Below are 19956 nucleotides of genomic sequence, written 5' to 3'. Positions count from 1 at the left end.
TCAATGTGACTGAAAACAAGGTTTTCTTTAAAATGAAGAGTATCCATAAGCCATCCGTCAACCCTGAATTGATATACACTACCTATCCAGAGAAAGGAGATGCCCTATATACAAACTTTTTCTGCAAAAAGTAACAGAGTTCAAGGTAGCATTTTTTCGTAAATTATTGAAAATCAAAATCCAGGTATAATACATATCTCTAATTTGTGTTCCGTTGATCTGAGAAACAGAAACTTTCTATTTTTAAAGTTGTAGGAGTAGTTACGCGTACAATAGGGTGACCTTTATGCAATATTCTGCGAGGAAATGACTAAGTACGTTTAACAGCTGGGATTTTTTCCATAAATAATCAATCATCAAAATTCAAGTAATGTGTGCATCTCTAATCTATGTACATTTGTTCTGCAGAACATCAACTTCCTATCTTGAAAACTGTAGGAGTTATCCGTAAAATAGGGATACCTTGTTTGCAATATTCTGCGAGAAAATGACGAAAATCAACAGTTTTTATATATTTATTTTACAGCTATATCTACTAAATGCATTTATGTACATCAATAAGTTTAACTATAATCTACTGAATACAAATTAGCAATACCTTGAAGTCACGTCTTTTTCCTTTTACATATTTCTATGGGTGATAAAACATTATCTTTAAAAACACATGGACAAAATGGATGTTCGAGTAATTATTCTAATCAATAGTATGAAGCATTTAGATGTTAGTGTTAAATTTACACTTCCAATTTTTGAAACATAACAACAAGATATGTATAAGATATCGGAGAAAACCATAAAAATGTTATTGTAATATAATAAGCATCATTTTAAAGGAATATATTAAGTAGTTTGCTTTAGAAATTGAGCATAATTTGTGAATGCATAAATTCAACATTATTGCTTCTATTAAACTACCAAGAAGATATCTCACTATGGCAAAATATTACCGAAAGGCTAAGAGTCTTCTTAGCCCTTGAATTTAAGAGTCTCTTTTTCTTGGATGTTAAATAAAAACTCTTAAATTTTATAAAGTTTTTTGTTCTACGTGTCTTGGCAAAAACATTTTTTTATCTCGCTTTTGGTCACAATATGAACATTAAAACTGTTTACTGTCGTTGGTCTACAATCCCTGAAAGTTTGAACTCAATATCTTTTCTTTATTTAATATATAAAAATAAGCAAAGCAATAACAAGGTCTTCCGTTAAAAAGATTATAGCAAAAAAATAATAAGGGTAAAAATAAACAAAGCAATAACAAGAAGGTCTTACGTTGGAAGACCTGGACAAATAAATGTGCATTCTAACGCCATAGATACGTTCATGTTAACATTACCACATCAGCGTAAAATTCATCAACAGATACAATGACATGTTAACTATACATATCTATTGTGAAAACAAATGATCAAACTCAAAATGTATAGTTACATATTACATAATTAGTTAAAAGAAATTGCTTGGCTAGAGAGGGACTTGAAAAATGACCCGTGGTGTTGACGAACAGTGTTGAAATAGAAACATACCAAAAATAAATTACGTGTAATTGTTTACATCTTAAAATGACAAAGACTTCCGGTTTTATACAGGGGTGGGGGCTTGAAGAACACACTACAAACTTTTTGACTTCTGGTTTTATCCAAAAGGGGGAGCCAACACAGATGACAAACATTGTATAAACATACCAATTACTGAAAAATGGTACAGTTTAACACACCTAGATCTTTATCCGTATTTTCTTGAAATTGAGCATAGGTACTAAACTATACCTTGACCGGGGGTCATTTTTCGACGTAGAATAATGACCCCCCTTGCTGTAGAATAATTGGATTTTTCTGAAGACTAAAGACCTTTTCATGTTAAATGTGAATGAAAATGACCCCGTAAAAAGAATGACTCCCGTTGTAAACAAGAATAGAAATTGGTTACCCAGTATCCCGACAAGCTTAAAAATTACTGGAATTCTCACTCTGTTCAGTTGATTTTGAAGTTATAAACACTGAACCTGTAATGCAAACGCTGTATATAGTTTTTCATATCCGTAGCAAACACAAAACAAACACACTTACATTGCCACAAATTGATTGTTAATAGTTACATCTCTTCTCTCGTCGACATATGGCGGGAAATAACGCTATCATATCTAAATGTGTCTATTTAGCTCACTAAAACTTTGTGATTTTTTAAAACTCTTCACAACGATATTGTGGTGGGCCGTTATCTCCCTTTTTTATAGTGTACATCAAACAAATTACAGGGCAGTGCAGGAGACATATAGGGCTATTACTTCCTGGTCCCAAATTTGGGCTGTTCGGGTACCACCAGGTAATTCCGAGGGGTTTATATCTCCCATGATCTTGATTACACGATCGATCATTACTGCCTCCGAAGTTGTCAATGCTGCTACAAAGTATCGATGTATTAATCATCTTGATATTAATTAAAGTACGCCGATGATAAAGTAAAATATATTTTTGTCCCCCGACGCAACACGGTGCGGAGACATAGAAATGCCGGGCGTCCGTCCGTGCGTCCGTCCGTCACACTTTTTTGTAAGCGGTCTCATGCCTACAAATTTTGACGGATTTTCATTAAATTTATACCAAATGTTTATACCACTATTACATTGGTCAAATTCGAAAATCAGCATTGGTCGTTACTTTTTGTTGGAGTTATAGGACTTTGACCACAATAATGACTCCGTTTTATCCAAAAATTGACCTTGTAAGCGCTCTCATGCCTACAAATATTGACAGATTTTCATTAAATTTATACCAAACGTTTATACTACTAATACCGTGGTCAAGTTCGAAAATCAGCATTGGTCGATACTTTTGTTGGAGTTATGGGACTTTGACCACAATAATGACTCCGTTTTATCTAAAAATTGACCTTGTAAGCGCTCTCATGCCTACAAATTTTGACGGATTTTCATTAAATCTATACCAAATGTTTATACCAATAATACTTTGGTCAAGTTCGAAAATCAGCATTGGTCGATACTTTTTGTTGGAGTTATGGGACTTTGACCACAATAATGACTCCGTTTTATCCAAAAGTTGACCTTGTAAGCGCTCTCATGCCTACAAATGGTGACGGATTATCATTAAATTTATACCAAATGTGTATACCACTAATACCTTGGTCAAGTTCCTAAATCAGCCTTGGTCGATAGACTCGATACTAGTATACTGCTTGACCGGCGGGGGACCCAGAAATTCTATTCTTGTCTGTTCGGTACTCTCAGTAATTTGACGATTTTCCTTATTGAATGGCTGCTTAAGTGGCTGCTAACTTCGGCATGGTTATAATGCCTAACAATGGAGTAAACTTTTCATAATTTTGGTTTCATCATTAATTGTGGGTGATGCACTTGCATATCCAGTAGCTTGTACATGTAGTAGGGGAAAATCGTCAATGTAAGTATAATTCATGAACAATATCGAGTCTACTCTAGATCTTTTATCGCCAATAAACAGAATTTGTTTTATAGTGTCTTGTATCTCAAAATAATTTTAATCTGTTGCACTCGTTATAATGAGATATATACATGTAAATGTAACTCGTTAAGATGGCAACTGCCAACCATACCCCTATACAATACGTCAGTATCTTGTTATAACGGAAGGATTTTTATTTTCTAAGACATACTCCTTCTTTATTTAAGTATTTGAATATGAATTATAAATTTTGTTACTTTCTGTACACTGCAGTAAAAATTAAAATATAGTAAAGACTATTTCACAAATGATAAAAAAATATACTGAAAAACTTTAATCTATAATGGGGTCATTATTCTACAGGGGTCACTTTTCTTCATTTAGAGTGTGCTCATTTTTATGAAAATGACACTTATTCTTCAGGCAAAAGGGTCATTTTTCTTCGTAGAATAATGATCGGGGGGGGGGGGGAGGGTCATTTTTCTGTGTAGAATAATGACCGGGGGTCATTGTTCTACGTTGAAAAATGACTCCCGGTCATTATTCTACGAGGGTCATTATTCTACGTTACACTAGAATTGTGAATTCAAGCATATATTCCAGCTGATGTGACAGTTTTAAAGAAGTCCAAGATGGCGGCGACGATACCTTTTACATTATTAGGTAGAGTATATATTTTTATAATGAGAAAATATATAACGTCAAGTGCCTTTGAAAAAAAGTATGAAAATTGTGTCAAAAAAGAGCTCCGTTCTGCGTCTTCGTGCTCGTCATGTCCTAGTCCTGGCAAAATAAAAATAAAAAATCATCGTTTTTTGCTTAATTATTTATATATTTAATTATTATATATTAAACATATATTTCTAACATAATAATGTCGTTCGATATAAGCCTTAAACAAGACGAATGAAGTACATATACGGTATTATAAGATAATGATATAAAAATTACTAGATTTTTGACAAGTTACTGGTATCTTTAGATTAAGGCAATCAACACAATCAAGGAAACACAAAGAGGGGCAAATTTCCTAAAATTTAAGTAATATATTGCTAAACTTAGCATTTAAAAAATATATAGAGTATATATTTTAGCTCAACAAGTTATTTTTTTATCATACCTCAAATAAGATTAATTTCTTGAAAAATAAATCTATTCCTCATCGCTAAAACTTTCATCATAATATTCATCCGAATCCGTACTTATGTTATAACGATCAAACCGATCATCGCTGTCATCGGAATCTTCCGAATCCGTACACATGTTATAACGATCAAACCGATCATCGCTGTCATCGGAATCTCCCTCTTCTTCAATAGCTCCTTCTTCCCAACTCTCCGCGTCATCACTTGATCTGGAGAATTTAAAGTATTTTTTTTTTATTTTAAACATTTTTTAAAATCTTTTTGTTTACAATTTTTAATAAACACCATTTACCCCTATTGTAACTCCTTTTAGTATTGTTTGAAGTAACTCTACGAAATAAACTAGACAACATTGAGATGGTGACCATCTCAAAGGGCCCCGCTTAAATAATGGAGAATAGGATGAAAAGCATTTCAGAGAATGTCGCTTCGACCTTGACGTTTTACTTAAAAATTTCCAGCTGGCATTACACTTTTGATTCAATCTCATTACCCTTACATGCAGGCATTTTTGTTCAACCTTAGCAAGATTGAGCAAATGGGAGATAATCTATGGTCTAAAACTGATTATAAAGAGATCTGGTATGACATTCACATCGACTTGGTTCAAATTATAAAGTCATTGTACACCATTAACCTAAAAGATCTGTTAGTGTTAAGTAGGAGCCAAGTAGGCCCAAGTGGTGTATATATATGCTCGGAAAAAAGAATTTTGCAAGATCTAATCTGACCTTGACACTTGACCTACAAACATCATTCTACGTCACTGCACACCCTTTGATCGTAGGCACTCTGTGAGTGAAGTTTGAGCCAGATTGGACCAAGGTGGAAAACAGATATGCTCCGGAAAAGGATTTTTCAATCTAATCTGTTATGACCTACACATTTGACCTTAAAACTTGGTTCAAAGTTACTGCACATTATTTACTCAAAGCTCTGGTTGTGTGAAGTATGAAATACTATCACACATACTATCAAATAGCGCTAAGTGGAGAGTATATATATGCTCTGAATAAGAAAATTTTGCATGATCGAATGACCTTGACCCTTGACCTAAAAACTTCATTCACGATCACTGCACATTCCTTGGCCAAGGGCACTCTGTGAGTGAAGTTTAAGCCAGATTGGACCAAGGAGGGAGAAGATATGCTCCGGACAAGGAATTTTCATATAATTCTGGTATGACCTTCAGCTTTGAGCTAGACATGTGGTTCAAGGTCCCTGCACACCCTTGACCTAACGGCACTCTGTGGGTGAAGTATGAGCCTGATTGGGCAAAGGGGAGAGAAGATATGCTCCGGACAAGAGATCTCGGACGGACAAACGGACAGACTGATCATGAAAATATGAGAAGTGCGATGCAATATGTCGTTTGAAAAGCCTAGAATTTTACGATTTCCGACGATTGAATACATATTAATTTGTATGAAGTTTATTTCATTTAAAACTAAAATGTGTTTATTTTAGTCATTGTGCTTTATACGGGTTTTTGTATGAAATGACAATATTTATATTAATGTTTCGCATTAATACGCATAAGTAACGCGATTATTCGCGAACGTTTCGGAAATGTTGCGTTATAATGCGAAACTTTCGCATTTATTCGCGGAAGTTACGTGTTTATTTACGAAAATTTCGTACAAAACTGAACTCAATGGGCTTTCGTAAATTTTATACATCATTTTTTTTAGAAAAAAACATACACGTTGTATGACATATGTGTATCAGTTATTAATTTCTTAAACCTTAGCAGATATAATGAACGGAGAGCAAATAAATGGAACTATCAAAAAATGTTCCCTCGCACCTAATACATGACATGGTCTACATAAAAGTATAACTCTGCGTAATTAATTTTATTTCAGTTCGGCCATCTCTGTGAAGAAAATGAACGAAAACTGTAAATATTTGGTAATTTTGTCAAAACTATGCAAAAACTTCTTGATCGTGCTCAAAACCGAACTTGATTTATATTGTTCATGTTCTTATGAAAAACCTGTTTACCAAATTTCAAATCAGTCTGTGCAAACTCTACGAAATAAACTAGACAACATTGAGATGGTGACCATCTCAAAGGGACCCGCTTAAATAATGGACAATAGAGTAAAAAGAATTTTAGTAAATTTTGCTTTGACCTTGACCACTTATCAATTTTCAACCTGACATAGAACTTCTAATTCAATCTCATTACCTCTTACATACAGGCGGTTTTGTTCAATATGAACAAGATTAATCAAATGGTAAATAATCATCGGTCTATTACTGATTATAAAGAGATCCGATACATGTATGACCTCCACATTGACTTGGTTCAAGGTCACTGCACGCCATTAACAAAAATGCTCAGTTTAAGTATAAGGCAAATAGGGCTAGATGGAGAGTATATACATGCTCTTTAAAGGGGATTTTTGTTTGATCCTATGACCTTGACACTTTACCTACAAATATCATTAAAGCTCACTGCATATCCTTTGATCAAAGGCGCTGTGTGGGTGATGTTTGTGCCAAAGGGAGAAAAGATATGCTCCAAACAAGCCTTTTTCATATAATTCTGCTATGACCTTCATATTTTACTTTGAAAATTGGTTCAAGATCACAACACATCATTTACTCAAAAGCTCTGTTTATGAGAAGTATGAGCCAAATAGGGCTAAATATCTATGCACTAAAAAAGGATTTTTTAGTGGTCTGATATGACCCTTGACCTTCAAACTTCATTCAAGGTCACTGCACATCCTTTAACGATAGACACTCTGTTAGGGAAGAATGAGCCAGATTGAACCAAAAGGAAAGAAGATATGCCCCAGACAAGAATTTTATATATAATTCTGCTATGACCTTAACCTTAGACCTAGAAACATTTTTCACTGAACACCCTTTACCCAAAGGCATTCTGTGGGTGAGGTATGTGCCAGATTTGATCAAGGGGAGAGAGGATATGCTCCGGACAAGCGATCTCGGACGGACAGACGATCAGACTGATCACTATAAGGCGCCCGCAGAGCGGGGCCCTGATTAACGGAAACTATTTGTGGACCAACAGACAGAGAGAGACAGGTGGAAAACATCAAAGCAATATGCCTCCTTTATCATGATGGGAGGGGGCATAATAAACGTGTCAAAATTTGTAAATAATTTAAATAATAATACGTAAAACACTTTTAATCGAATAGAAAAATGACACTAGTAACTTAAATGACCGTTAAATTGAGAGAGAGAGAGAGAGAGAGAGAGAGAGAGAGAGAGAGAGAGAGAGAGAGAGAGGTAGAAACCTCTGAGTTACATGTTCTAGTACTACATAAGTAAATGACATACATCTGTGTGATTTCGAGATATTCTATTCAGTTTGGAATGCTAAGCTATTAAATACATTTAAAATTACCCTTTTATCAAAACAGCCGGAACTTTTTCCATTAAAGGCGACTGGATATCAAGCTTCATATATGATTTCAATACACTTGAAATTGGAAGTTCTTCTATTTTAGGCAAAATACTATGACCACAAACTGCTAGTTCTTTTCGGATTTTTGATCTGCATAATTGTTGTAACGAAAGTGGCTCTTTCTCCATTTGACTTAAAAGAGTAACTAAATTTGATTTTTTTACTTTGGACACTTCAGCCAGATAAATTTTGTTTTCAAAATGAATTTCTTTAAACTCATTTTCTATGTTTTTAATGATATCTGCGTCGTATTGTATTTCTAATCCACATTTCAGGAAACGATATGATGTTTCATACAATCCATTTTGTAGAAAAAGGCTCAAGGTATGTTTGCTACAAAAAAGAAAAACAATAATTGGATAAGATATGTCATATCATTATGGTTATTATGAATATTAAAGATCACTTGGCAGCAAGAAAGACGAAAATCTTGTATGAAATATTGTTTATTTTTATGCGTTTAAACTGTACATTTTCTTACTAAGGAAAATATCTCATCAAACTAATTTATCTGTATACTTTTATGGTGCATATAAAAAACCGATCTTAAGTTTACATATTTCTTAGAAAATATGTCAAGATTGAATATGAAAAGTTTTGCTGGTATTATGCGAATAGTTTGCTCACAACCGAATTTTCTAACAACCCTGCAATTTGTTAAAACTTCAGTTATTTTGGACAATGTGATAGATGCGATTATAAATTATTAACATGATATTTCTTGAAATTTCGGAATGTAGAATGTTGGTACTGACAAAGGAATAGATATGCATATTTGCATTAAGTTTTCTTTTCCGATTAATTTTGCGAGATATGTTCTTTATTTTGAGTGTTTACTGCGTTAACTGCCATGTATTGGTAAGCAATGTAGGTAGCGTTAGCTTGCTCACGCTTTCTTTCATTTTGTCAGGAGACGGATTAGCTGCAATAATGTAGCCCTCTCCGATTTTTTATATCTGATGTTTACTGGAGAGGGCTACAATTCCATAGGATCTCCGTAATGGTGCAAAATTAATTTTTTAATGCGGCTGACTTCGGTCTGAAAAGATCGATTTTATATTTCACTTTCTTTAGATAAAATGATTTTTTTAATTCAGGTTGAACAAACTAACCGTATATAAATCAAAACCAGATAAAACGCATCAGCACGTTTACCAGTCGTCTTTTTCAGCAGCCATGACAGTTCTCGCGTGATTTTATGGGATGTATGCTTGGAGTTTTGATGGGCTTGATAACGTGAATGTCAGTGTAAATAATCGATCTTACCTCGTTATATCACTTAAACATCATTTAAGGAAATGGTATATAATGGAAAATTCATATTTACCGCGTTAATTATGTTTAAAATAGGGGAATTCCTATATTCAGTTCAAGATCCGCTCCTGAATTCTCATTGGCTGTCCCAAAATAAAACCGGTCAAGGTCAGTAAACATGGCGGACAACTTCAAATTTCGTTGTTGACATACACGAAAAATAACCGATATATGCCAAATATGGACTATACTTGATATTTTTGGATTAATTTATGCCATAGACATCTACAACGTTTGACTTCAGGTAAGAAATGCAAATGTTATTGTCATCTATATACGATTTGAGACGAAATCGTTGCGGGAGTGAATCACTCCCGCACTTGCACCATTACGGAGATCCTATGGAGTTGTAGCCCTCTCCCAAAAAAAAAAATCGGGAGAGGGCCGGGCTACATTATTGCAGCTAGAGAAGGATGTATATTAAGTTATGCAACTTGTTTACAAACCCATTGTGTAACATACAAAAAATATATTCAAACTAAACCAAAGACAAAATAAATTTTAAGTAAATTTCAAAGCCTAAGAAACACACATTACTTTATATATTATACGTGTTTTCCGTGTTGTTTTATGTAAGAAGTTTTTCTTATTTCATAACAATTAAAAAAGAATCAATTTTTTTTACCTAGACATGCCATTAAGCAGGTCTGCACCAGCGGAAATGAGATGAAAAATCCCCGTGACATCAAAAACGAAATAATGTTGAGCATGTGCTGGGAATAAACGGGTAGTTGAACTCACTGTGCATCCATGAGCGAGATTGTCTAATTGACTCTTCAAATAACAGCCGATCAGTTTAAGAGGAGAATTCACCAGTGCCCGTAAACAGCCAAATTCTTCGTCTCTGAAATCTGTTATTTCATAAAATGATCATTTCTGTATTGATAAAATATGAACAGGTATGAAAGAAAAGAAACAGTATCATTATAAAACATATATATATTAAGTCTACTATTTTCCCACACCTTATATTTGTAGGTTTGGATATTGAATATATTTAACTGTACAGTATCCATCATTTATACCGTATTGTAGAATTGTATTTTGTTACAATTAATTATTAAATTTTACTCAGCTAGATTTTACATGTACATTAAGAGTCTACTTGTCTTTTTTCTGCCATTTTCTTATTTTGTGTCTTAGATTTACAAAGTATTTGCAAAGTATATTGAAGCCTTACACTTAAATTTAAAAATTAAATTAAATACGCAAATTGATTTCCCTTACGTATACAAGAGACCCAAGAGCATCACTTCTGTACGTTGGGAACTACAATGTAATTGCCATAATTCTGATCTATCAGCACTAAGAGATCATTTACAAAAATATCTAGACAACTAGGTGTACTGCAAAATAGATTTAAAAAGATATAATAAAGATTCTGCCTTACAAAAAATTGATGGTTAGTTATATTCAAAATATTAAAAGTTTTAATAGAATTGAACATTTTAAGGTACTCGATTAGTTTAAAATCTATGACTGAAGAATCAAACGCTAAAAAGGACTATTGTAAACTTCCATTTCCCCGTTCCACGCTAAAGCAAACAAAATCAATGCTTATTAATCAAGACATTTTGCCAATAAACAATAAAATGCCTGTACCAGAGTAATTGTTTAGACCTTTGGTATTTCCATAAGTGTGATATTGTGTCCGTAAGCTATTGTTGAATTTTACTCGATAAGTCATTATTGTAAAATTCATTAAAAACCTACTTTCACTGTCAATAAACCAGCAAAAATGAAAGTATGATGGCACGCTTTTGTGGATCCAGTCAGTAGAAGTAAGCATCAAAATATGTACTGTAATTGATTATTGATTGCACATTCTAATTTACAAAGGATTACTGCATCTTTCTTCTAAAAAATATTTAAGAACTTTTCAAATTTTTATTCTTTTTTATAAAGTTTATACATAAAGATAATTTGGTCGAGTTCTGTAGTAATGCCATTCTGTTTTGTCTGAATTAATCAACCAAAATTGTTTTACATTTTTTGCTCACCATGAGCTGAAAGCTCAAGTGAGCTATTCTGATCACATTTTGTCCGTCGTCCGTCTGTCCGTCCGTCTGTCCGTCTGTAAACTTTTTACATTTTGAACTTCTTCTCTAAATCCGCTTATCCAATTTCAACCAAATTTGGCACAAAGCATCCTTATGGGAAGGCGAATATAAATTGCAGAAATAAAAGTCCGATCTGTATTCAAAGCGCAGAAAACCTTGAAACTGTAGAAAAAGGGGGGTGCATTTTTAAAAATCTTCTTCTCAAGAACTACCGAGTCCAATTCAACGTAGTTTAGCATAAATTATCCTTATGGGAAGGAAAATATAAATTGCAAAACTTAAGTGCTAATTCTGTTTCAAATCTGAGTTATTACGAAAATAATAATAAAGGAAAGGCGTGTTTCAATCAGTTTAATAGCTTCGGGCTCGGCATACGGTAAAATGGGTAGGCAAGACTTGGCCTGAGCAAAAGGTCACATACCACTATTTTTAGCATCATCATGTAGACATGTTAAGTTAATGAATGTAATAGATTAATGAAACTTTTGACAAGTAATTAATGTTAAATGTAGCTCTTGAAATTTGAATATTGTGTGTAACGTGCTAGATTTTGCATGTTATTTCAGCCTTCCTGGACCAGATTTCAAAGGCCTATAACTCTGATGCAGAATACACAATTCCCGCCAAATTTCACAGGGAGGTGTATTATGGGTATAAGTGTCTACCTACCAAGTTTCATCAAAATCAAAGAAGAATTGTGTAATTATTAGGTCACATACCACTATTTTTACCCCGTGCTCATTGACCACGCAAGTAGTTCCATTCTAAAAATGTATGTATTATTTCAAAAATTCCTAGGGGTACTAAATGGTCGAATTTGGTTCCTTTTATGGCATGGATGGAAAGAAGAAGGTTTGGAAAAAAATACTGACAGGAAAAAATTTAGAAAAATTTTCTTTACAGGCGCAATAGAAAGGGTGTAAAGAGGCCAATGTTTACACAAATTCCAAAGTGAAAGTGAATTGTTCATGGTAGGGGTTATTTTTAGGCCATATCTCAGTCCCCTCTCGATTGATTTTCCTGTAGTTTGGATATGTTGTTGGACTAGTGTCATTCTATAGGTATGCTGTATTTGAACTCATTTGAGCCGGTGGAATTTTTTATATGATTTATTTTTGTATAAAGGAATAAGAGGGAAAAATAATTGTGGTCTGTGTCCAAAACAAAAGATTGGCAGGTATTAATCTGCCAATCTCATTAAAATTTCGGGATATTTGATGGACCAGTATATTTGTATTCGCTGTAAATATTGCTGCAAAATAATGCGTATTTGGAATTGACGATTGTCGATCTGCTCCGGCTTTTATTTTGCCACGGCCCGGGTTTGCATACCCATTTTACCAAGACTCGTATTCCATACTTCTAAAACGAGGTTCTTTGTTTAAAGCAGCCATGACATTATACGAAAAAGGGTCGATCTGACTATGATGAATTTGTTTGCTATGCAACAGTTCGCGTATGAAGGGAAATCTTTGAAACATGCAAAATATATTGGTGCCGATTTTGTGAAGTAAATTAAGGCTAAATATTTCAATGCGTTGACAGTTTTCCACATGACGTTAGTGTTAGCTTGTTCTGATTTTCGTTTCGTTTTCATTATTTATGCTTTGTAACCTGGGAACTATCGTCTGTATTTCGTGATTTTTACGTATCAAATCAAACAGACACTTCGGTAAATCAAACAGTTAACTGTTTACCTGCGCAAATTAAGCAAATTCTGATGTATCAAAAAAGTACTGAAATACAATTCATTCTATCGGTAATTCGGCATTATCTTTTGCGTAATGGTGGATTAATGCAATAGGTTTTGTTAAGATGCTCGGCATTTTCTCGAGGTTATTCAGTTTAAATAGAGTTTGATATCGCTGACGGAAATATGTAGGTATAAACATGTATATATCTGATTCATTTCGAAAAAATAAATTGTGTTCTTTATTTGTTATAGTGCATGTTTCTTGTGTTTAATTGTTTACAATTTCTATTTACTAACCATATTTGAGTGTTAAGCTTCGAATTATAAGCAAGATACTGAGATTTGCTCACAATTCTATGTTTGTACACAGATCTTAAAAACTAAAGATTAAAAAAGTAAAAAACTGGTCAATATTTATTAAGAAAATTTTCAAAGTCTGTTCTTCCAGAATCCAACTTTAACAACTTATTGTATTGTAAACTTGGCCTTTTTTCGTCATTATTACTCCTACTGTACATGTGATCCTTGACTGTTTTTGTGTTCATTGGTATAAACTGATTTTGAACCTCAAATACCAGTGAAATGGTCTTGAGTGAATAATAGAATTGAAAATCTTAGGCCATTCTTTTTTTCCATTTTGAATGCTGAATAGGAAATACCAAGTTAAAAATCTTAAGCTGAATGTAATAAACTCATGTGAATAAAATATGACTCAAACATAAGCGAACTGTGATCTCTGTATCTTGCTTATAATTCTACAATTGACGCTGAAATTTTGGTTGAACATTAGAAATTCCATATGAATTAGAATTTGTTAAATACTTGTACAAACAAAATAAAAGAATGATATTCTGTATATACTTACTCTCTGGGGCCCCCTCTTTATACAATAAATAATGTAAAATCTACATCAATTTTGATAGTTTTTCAGACACGAGTAAATAAAAACGACGCCTTTAAAACAGTTTCCATAGTTCTGACACATTTCTGTTGCGGGGAAAAGGTAATTATCGCTATTCCTAAGAAAATATCACAGCGGATACTTGAAGGAGTATTGCGTTTTTATTATAACAGTTATTTAATTATAATGGAGAAGACAAATAAAATTTTTGAATGTTTTTAATTTGAGGAATTGAGCACATTGAGGTACAATTTTCTACTTCACATTTATACTTGTAGGATTTTTGAAATAAAAAACAATAATTATTATATTTTTTTAAAAATACAATAACTAGTAAGTAGTTGATGAAAAAAATGTACCTAAATGCTCTCATATATTTTGATCGCTTTACAAAGTTGGGGGGGGGGGGGGGGGGGCAGAACGAAAATATAGGGAATTGGAAGTTAACAACTTAACAGTGTAACCCTACCAAATGTTTAGTTTTATATCTTGCGTAGGATTTTCTTATTCTGGTAAAAAATAGTATTTCATGAAGGTTCAATGTCAAAGATTACGTGTATGCAAAAATAAGTGTAAAAATCGAATTCTTTACAATATTTATCTTTTGTTATTCTACCGATGGACCATATGGCACAATATCTTTTGAACGCCCATTGTTGCTCAGGTGAGCGATGTGGCCCCATGGGCCTCTTGTTGCTTTTAACCGTTGTACTGCACATCCTAATTAAGAACACAAGAAGCAATAATAATATAGCTATCTAATTAACGAGTTAATCAAACATTTTCAAATGTCGTGTGGATTGACCAATTCCTTTAAAGATTTATCGATACGACGACTTGTCTTTATGTAATTACAGCCACGTGCCATAAATGAGTTCGCAAATTGGCCGTCTTAACATTTTTTTTCTGTAAGGTAGATTTTTAAAACGAAAAAAACATCATTTGCTAAAATAACCAGAACAAAACAAAACTCGTCAAATGATTAATTCTTCGACTTTTTTTTTCGACGATTTTATTTTTTTTTCAGTTATTTCCCTTTGGTAAACAATTAAAGTCTGCAAACCAGCATGGCATTGGACTGGAGAAAACATATGGAAAGGCAGACAGAAGTCGTCGCACAAATGTCAGATGTAGGAACATACATGTACATGTATAAACTTAAATGATGATCGGAATAAACAGCAAAAACTGTGATGTATAGTTTTTAATATACTGAAGACCGGAGTAATGTTAAAATCGGATCTTGAAGTGAAAGTTGTTTTTAAAAAAGGGCGCCGCAGAAGGTCCCCAGATATAACAAAAAACATGCTTTTAAGAATCGTTAAACTTGATTAACTGAAAGACCAAAGTCTGTTGTTGAATAAATCCGTAAGTAGACTGCTCCTTACAAGTGATTTTCACTTTACAAATCGCCGATAGTTTGTAAAAAAAAATGATAACACGAATTCTATGTCTAATTAAACAGAGCCGGATAACAGTATCGACATATTTTTGGCATACATAACATTCAGACACTAATAAAATTAAAAACAAGGAGGAAATGTTGATTACGCAGGTATAAAGAACAAAAAAATGAAATCCAAATTTTTGTAACTAAGAAGAGAGGTTTTTGACATTTCAGGTAGTTTCCCTTTATATTGAATACAAAGCCTGTACGTGGCTAAACGAAGGAAAATTTTAGATTTTTTCACACCCAAGAATATGATACAAGGAACAATAAATCTCTACTTAGTCATTCCTACCTTGTTGATAGAAATAGCTGGTCAAAAAAATCCAGGTGGTAGCGATACCTGAGTAAACGTCGACCATTTTGCGAATTTATAAATTATGGCAAACTACTGTATATTAAGCTTTAAATAATAGTTTTTACATTATTATATGATATCGATATATCATTTTTCATATATAGATGGTTATTTTTTTTATTCATGCCTAGCACATTTATAATATACCTCCATCTAAGCGTAACATAGACTACAATAATTGAATTCGAAATTAATGAAATAAGACAAATGCACCTGAACATACACAGAATTTTAAAAAAATAATTAAAGCTTTAACATTCATCAATCTAAAAGTTTTGAGGTAAATTAAGGACATATGAGACGGTTCTAAGTTTAAGATAATTTTCTCCTCCATAGAATAATTCTTACGAATTCCTTAAATGTGTTATATCAAATTTAATTCGTTATAACGGATTCAACAATTTGTTAAAACGATTTCAATTCGTAATAACAAATTCAAGAATTTGTTACATCAAATTCAAAAATATGTTTGATAGGTCCTAAATGGGCTTCCGTATAAATCTGTTCATGCCCAAAAATTTATAGTGCATGACCAGGCTATTTTTATGTTGGAATATTTTTGAATTTTTTTTAATAAAATGCAAAATGCAATTGAATGCTTATTGATAATGTCATAGTATTTATTTTCAATTGAAACTATAAATCCAAACAGAAAATATTATATAACATGTAAAGCAAAGGAATTCTTTACATTGCGGAGATAGGAACTGAAAAGTTAAGATAAGAATTGATGATGTAGTCAGGATGGATGGATGGATGGATGGATGATAATCATTCACTTGCAGAGCACGGCATCTGGTGAGATAATGGTATAGAACTTTCCAGAACGGGGTAACCAAGAATGCAGGTTGACTAATAACGTGTAGGACGAGTTTATAATGCACCGCGGGCAGATACAAGTACCTTGGCTTGGACATATCTGATTTATACAAAAAACCTTAATGAATAAAATGGAACAATTTAATGCGATTTTAGTTTGATAGAGAGAACTCTCCAGAACGGGGTGCCCGAAAATAACTATGACTAATTAATATAATGGCGGAAGGTGTTAGGTGTGTTCACCATCGGGTAGATATTTTGGATTTGACAACTTAAGTTTAGAATATGCATACTTACCAAACATAATAGCGTTTCCTATAGGACTACCCATTTTGCGATCAAAAAAGTTAACGTCAGCTCCATGGTTAACAAGATGCTCTGTTATTTCGGTATTACGTTGTTTTATGGCTTCACATAGAATTGAGATATTTTTACCACACTTTTCTTTGGGATTAGCACCACATTCCAGCAATCGTTTCACAAGACGAGTCTTGTTCTCAACAGAAGTTTTACTTTTTATTACGTTGAACAAACATCCGGTTGGTTCACATCCAAGATCCAAAAGAATCAATGCTCCTTTAAACATCAAACCTTAAAGAAAGATACGCATTTCTATTGTTGTATAAAACTTTTATGTTCATCAGAATATTAAGATATAGAAATTAAATATTTATATTCTAATAACTAGATACCTTTCTTTTTTTTGCAAATGAGCTGAAGAGCCGTTGACCCATATTTGTCTTTTTGATGTGGGTCAGCACCGTGTTCTAAAAGACATAATACATCTTCTTCGGTGATAAACCCACTAGTTAGACTTCCAGCAAGTATATGATCTCCACAATTTTTATCGTCGTCATAAAAGTTGGCATTTGCCCCTCTTTGTAGAAAAGATCTAACGTCTTCTAACGTATGAGGTTTTTTCAAAACAAATTTCAAAGTAGAGAACATTAAACGTTCCTCCATCTCTTTCACTTGAACACCTGCATCTATGAAACCATACAGCTGATCTGAAATTTAAAATATCACAACTTCGATACGACTAAGCGAAGACAAAGGGCCTATGTAAATATTGACATATCAAAACATATTAGAAGAAAATAAAGATAGCTAGTTTGTAGAGGGAAAATATATGGAATACATCCAACACTAATAGCAAGCAGCTTAATAATATATTTTTAAAAAATTACAAGAGGCCAACAGGTCTTTACGGTCACTTGAGTACCATAGCCGATATTACTAAGATTGAAATGTCAGAGAGTCTCTTGTTTGAATTGAAAGCTTCACTTTGAAGTTTAATCCCTAATTTGAGACTCCTTTGATGTTTTAAAAAAATTCTTCATGAAAATAAGGGTAAAGGGTCATGAGTTGGATGAACCTTACCCCCGCTTCAAAGGAGATGGTGGCGGGTCACAGACATATATAGGTTTTCAAGCGTACATGTATCTAATTGATATCTATTTGATAATCTGCATTGCCATTCCCTAGCACGTTTACACACAACTACATGTACATCTTAACTAGACCTAAAAAAAATTAAAACATTGTCTTAGCTTAAAATACCTATAGAACGTAAGCATGATAAAGCATTTTCGCCATTACTATCCTTTCGAGCAATATCGGCTCCAGATCGAATAATCTCCGAAATTGTCTTTCTATCAGCATTTTCTTGGAGTGCCAAATGCAAAACAGATTCTCCTGTGTCTTCTTCAACGTCGTTTGGATTTCCTCCCTTTTTGAGAATTTCAACGAGTAGACTAGGAATTCTAATTGCCGAGAGACAAGTACAACTGATTGATCCTAGAATTGTATCAAATCCAACAAATGTAACATCTGCTCCATGTTTGATAAGAAAATGGGCCACCTTTTCATTGCTATCTTTTAATGCATCGAAAAGCCGGGATGTGTTCTTGCGAACACGGGCTAGTTTGTCGATGTTGAAAAGTCCACTGTTTACTAAAACACTTGTAAGTTCCTCATTTTGTAACTCGATTGCAATTGATAATCCATCCCTCTTTCTTGCCTTAACAGCAGTTAAAAATTTTTCGCAATCTTTTAAATTGAGTAGGAATTTCACGGTCTCAATTTGTCCATATTTACAAGCAAGACGAAAACCATTTCCTTTTTTGTGAAATCTTAAACATTCGACGCCATTTTTTTCCACTAAAGTTTTAATTCCATCTGTAAATCCTTGTTTCAACGCTCTACGGACAATTTGATCAAGTTTTCTTTTCTCGATCGGCTGCTTTAATAACTTGTATCTTCTCTTAAAAGACACAATATCTTTTTTAGATATGCCTTGAAGAACTTTCCGAAACCTCTTGTGCTCTTCCATATTGAAAATGCTTCGCGACTGTCTGTTTACAAGGCGATTCGAAACGGTTCCGCATGTTAACAACGGATATTCAATATATTGTGCAATACAGTTTAAATTTAAATAATGAATGCGCTTCATTCTTTTCTTTTGGAATAAATAAAATGTTTTCTTTAAAATACTTCATTCAGTAAGCGTTCTTCATATTGAATTTTATTTCAAAAGGAATGAATGTTTTATCGATTATAAATCGGCATTGCGAAAATGATTTAATTTTAGCCAGGCTCATTGCGTACGTAATAACAAAGATTAGCTATGATAATGACTCAGTGTGTATTTAGTATGTGAACTGGTAATGTCATTTTATGAAACGTTTTCCATACACATCTATATTCAAATAAGCCGATATCTGTAATTTGAGTGCTTCGATTTTAACTTACACTAGTTGGGGGTCTTCCGTTTTCAACAGAGATCCCTTTTGTTTTTCCACAGTTTCTTGTTACACCTAAGGTTTTTTGCCATCGGCGGAATACCATACTATTCTTCTGTTTCTCATTCATTATTATAATAAAAGTCTTACATTGGAAATGTTATTGTGTTTTGTTGAGTTTGTTTGATTTTCTTTCTTTTTTTCTTTCCAATTTTGTGTATGCATATTCACAAAAAGGCTCTACCGATTTGCATGAATTTTTCAGATCTAGTTCCTTTTAGTCTGATCCGTTACATCAAAATGTTACTTTGGTAAATCAGTGCCGTTTTTGAGATTTATTGACTTTCAGAGGGCAGGCTTGTCCGTGGTTGTTTTTACAATGTAGTAAAGATACATTCAATTTTGTTTGGTTAAAAAAGTGGCTCAACATTTGAGATTTTAAAAAAGTGTCGTGATTTTGCGTGTTTTTTTTTCTATCTATTTTCTATTTTGATTAGACAGGAAGAAGAAACGTTTCTATTTTTACAAGATATTTTTATTGACAGAGAAAAGAGGACTGGTCCCACAAGTTTAGGACTTAAAGGAGTCTAAAGTCTTTA

At 33.2% G+C, this 19956-nt stretch overlaps 1 protein-coding gene across 1 annotated transcript; it reads right to left on the bottom strand.

Annotated features, from left to right (window-relative positions):
- Window positions 1-586: 586 nt before the first annotated feature.
- Window positions 587-18981, bottom strand: LOC117688869 (ankyrin repeat and SOCS box protein 14-like). Its single transcript, XM_034467586.2, has 7 exons — window positions 18177-18981; window positions 17309-17623; window positions 16914-17207; window positions 9964-10189; window positions 7965-8357; window positions 4558-4791; window positions 587-4220 (listed from the first exon to the last, which is right to left on the bottom strand). The coding sequence occupies exons 1-6, from the start codon at window positions 18946-18948 to the stop codon at window positions 4590-4592; spliced, it is 2202 nt and encodes a 733-aa protein (XP_034323477.2). The 5' UTR covers window positions 18949-18981; the 3' UTR covers window positions 587-4220; window positions 4558-4589.
- Between the last annotated feature and the right edge of the window lie 975 nt (window positions 18982-19956).

The sequence above is a fragment of the Magallana gigas genome, chromosome 6, assembly GCF_963853765.1.
Source record: "Magallana gigas chromosome 6, xbMagGiga1.1, whole genome shotgun sequence".
Classification (NCBI taxonomy): domain Eukaryota; kingdom Metazoa; phylum Mollusca; class Bivalvia; order Ostreida; family Ostreidae; genus Magallana; species Magallana gigas.
This window is presented reverse-complemented; position numbering and strand designations above follow the sequence as displayed.

What these genes read in the sequence shown, in the direction of transcription:
- LOC117688869 (XM_034467586.2), bottom strand. Translation starts at nt 18,948, where the DNA reads ATGGAAGAGCACAAGAGGTTTCGGAAAGTTCTTCAAGGCATATCTAAA. An exon ending in CATTTGCAAAAAAAAGAAAG is followed by an intron (nt 17,208 to 17,308) that starts GTATCTAGTTAT and finishes TCTTTCTTTAAG; the next exon opens with GTTTGATGTTTAAAGGAGCA. An exon ending in CCGGCTGTTTTGATAAAAGG is followed by an intron (nt 4,792 to 7,964) that starts GTAATTTTAAAT and finishes TAAATTCTCCAG; the next exon opens with ATCAAGTGATGACGCGGAGA.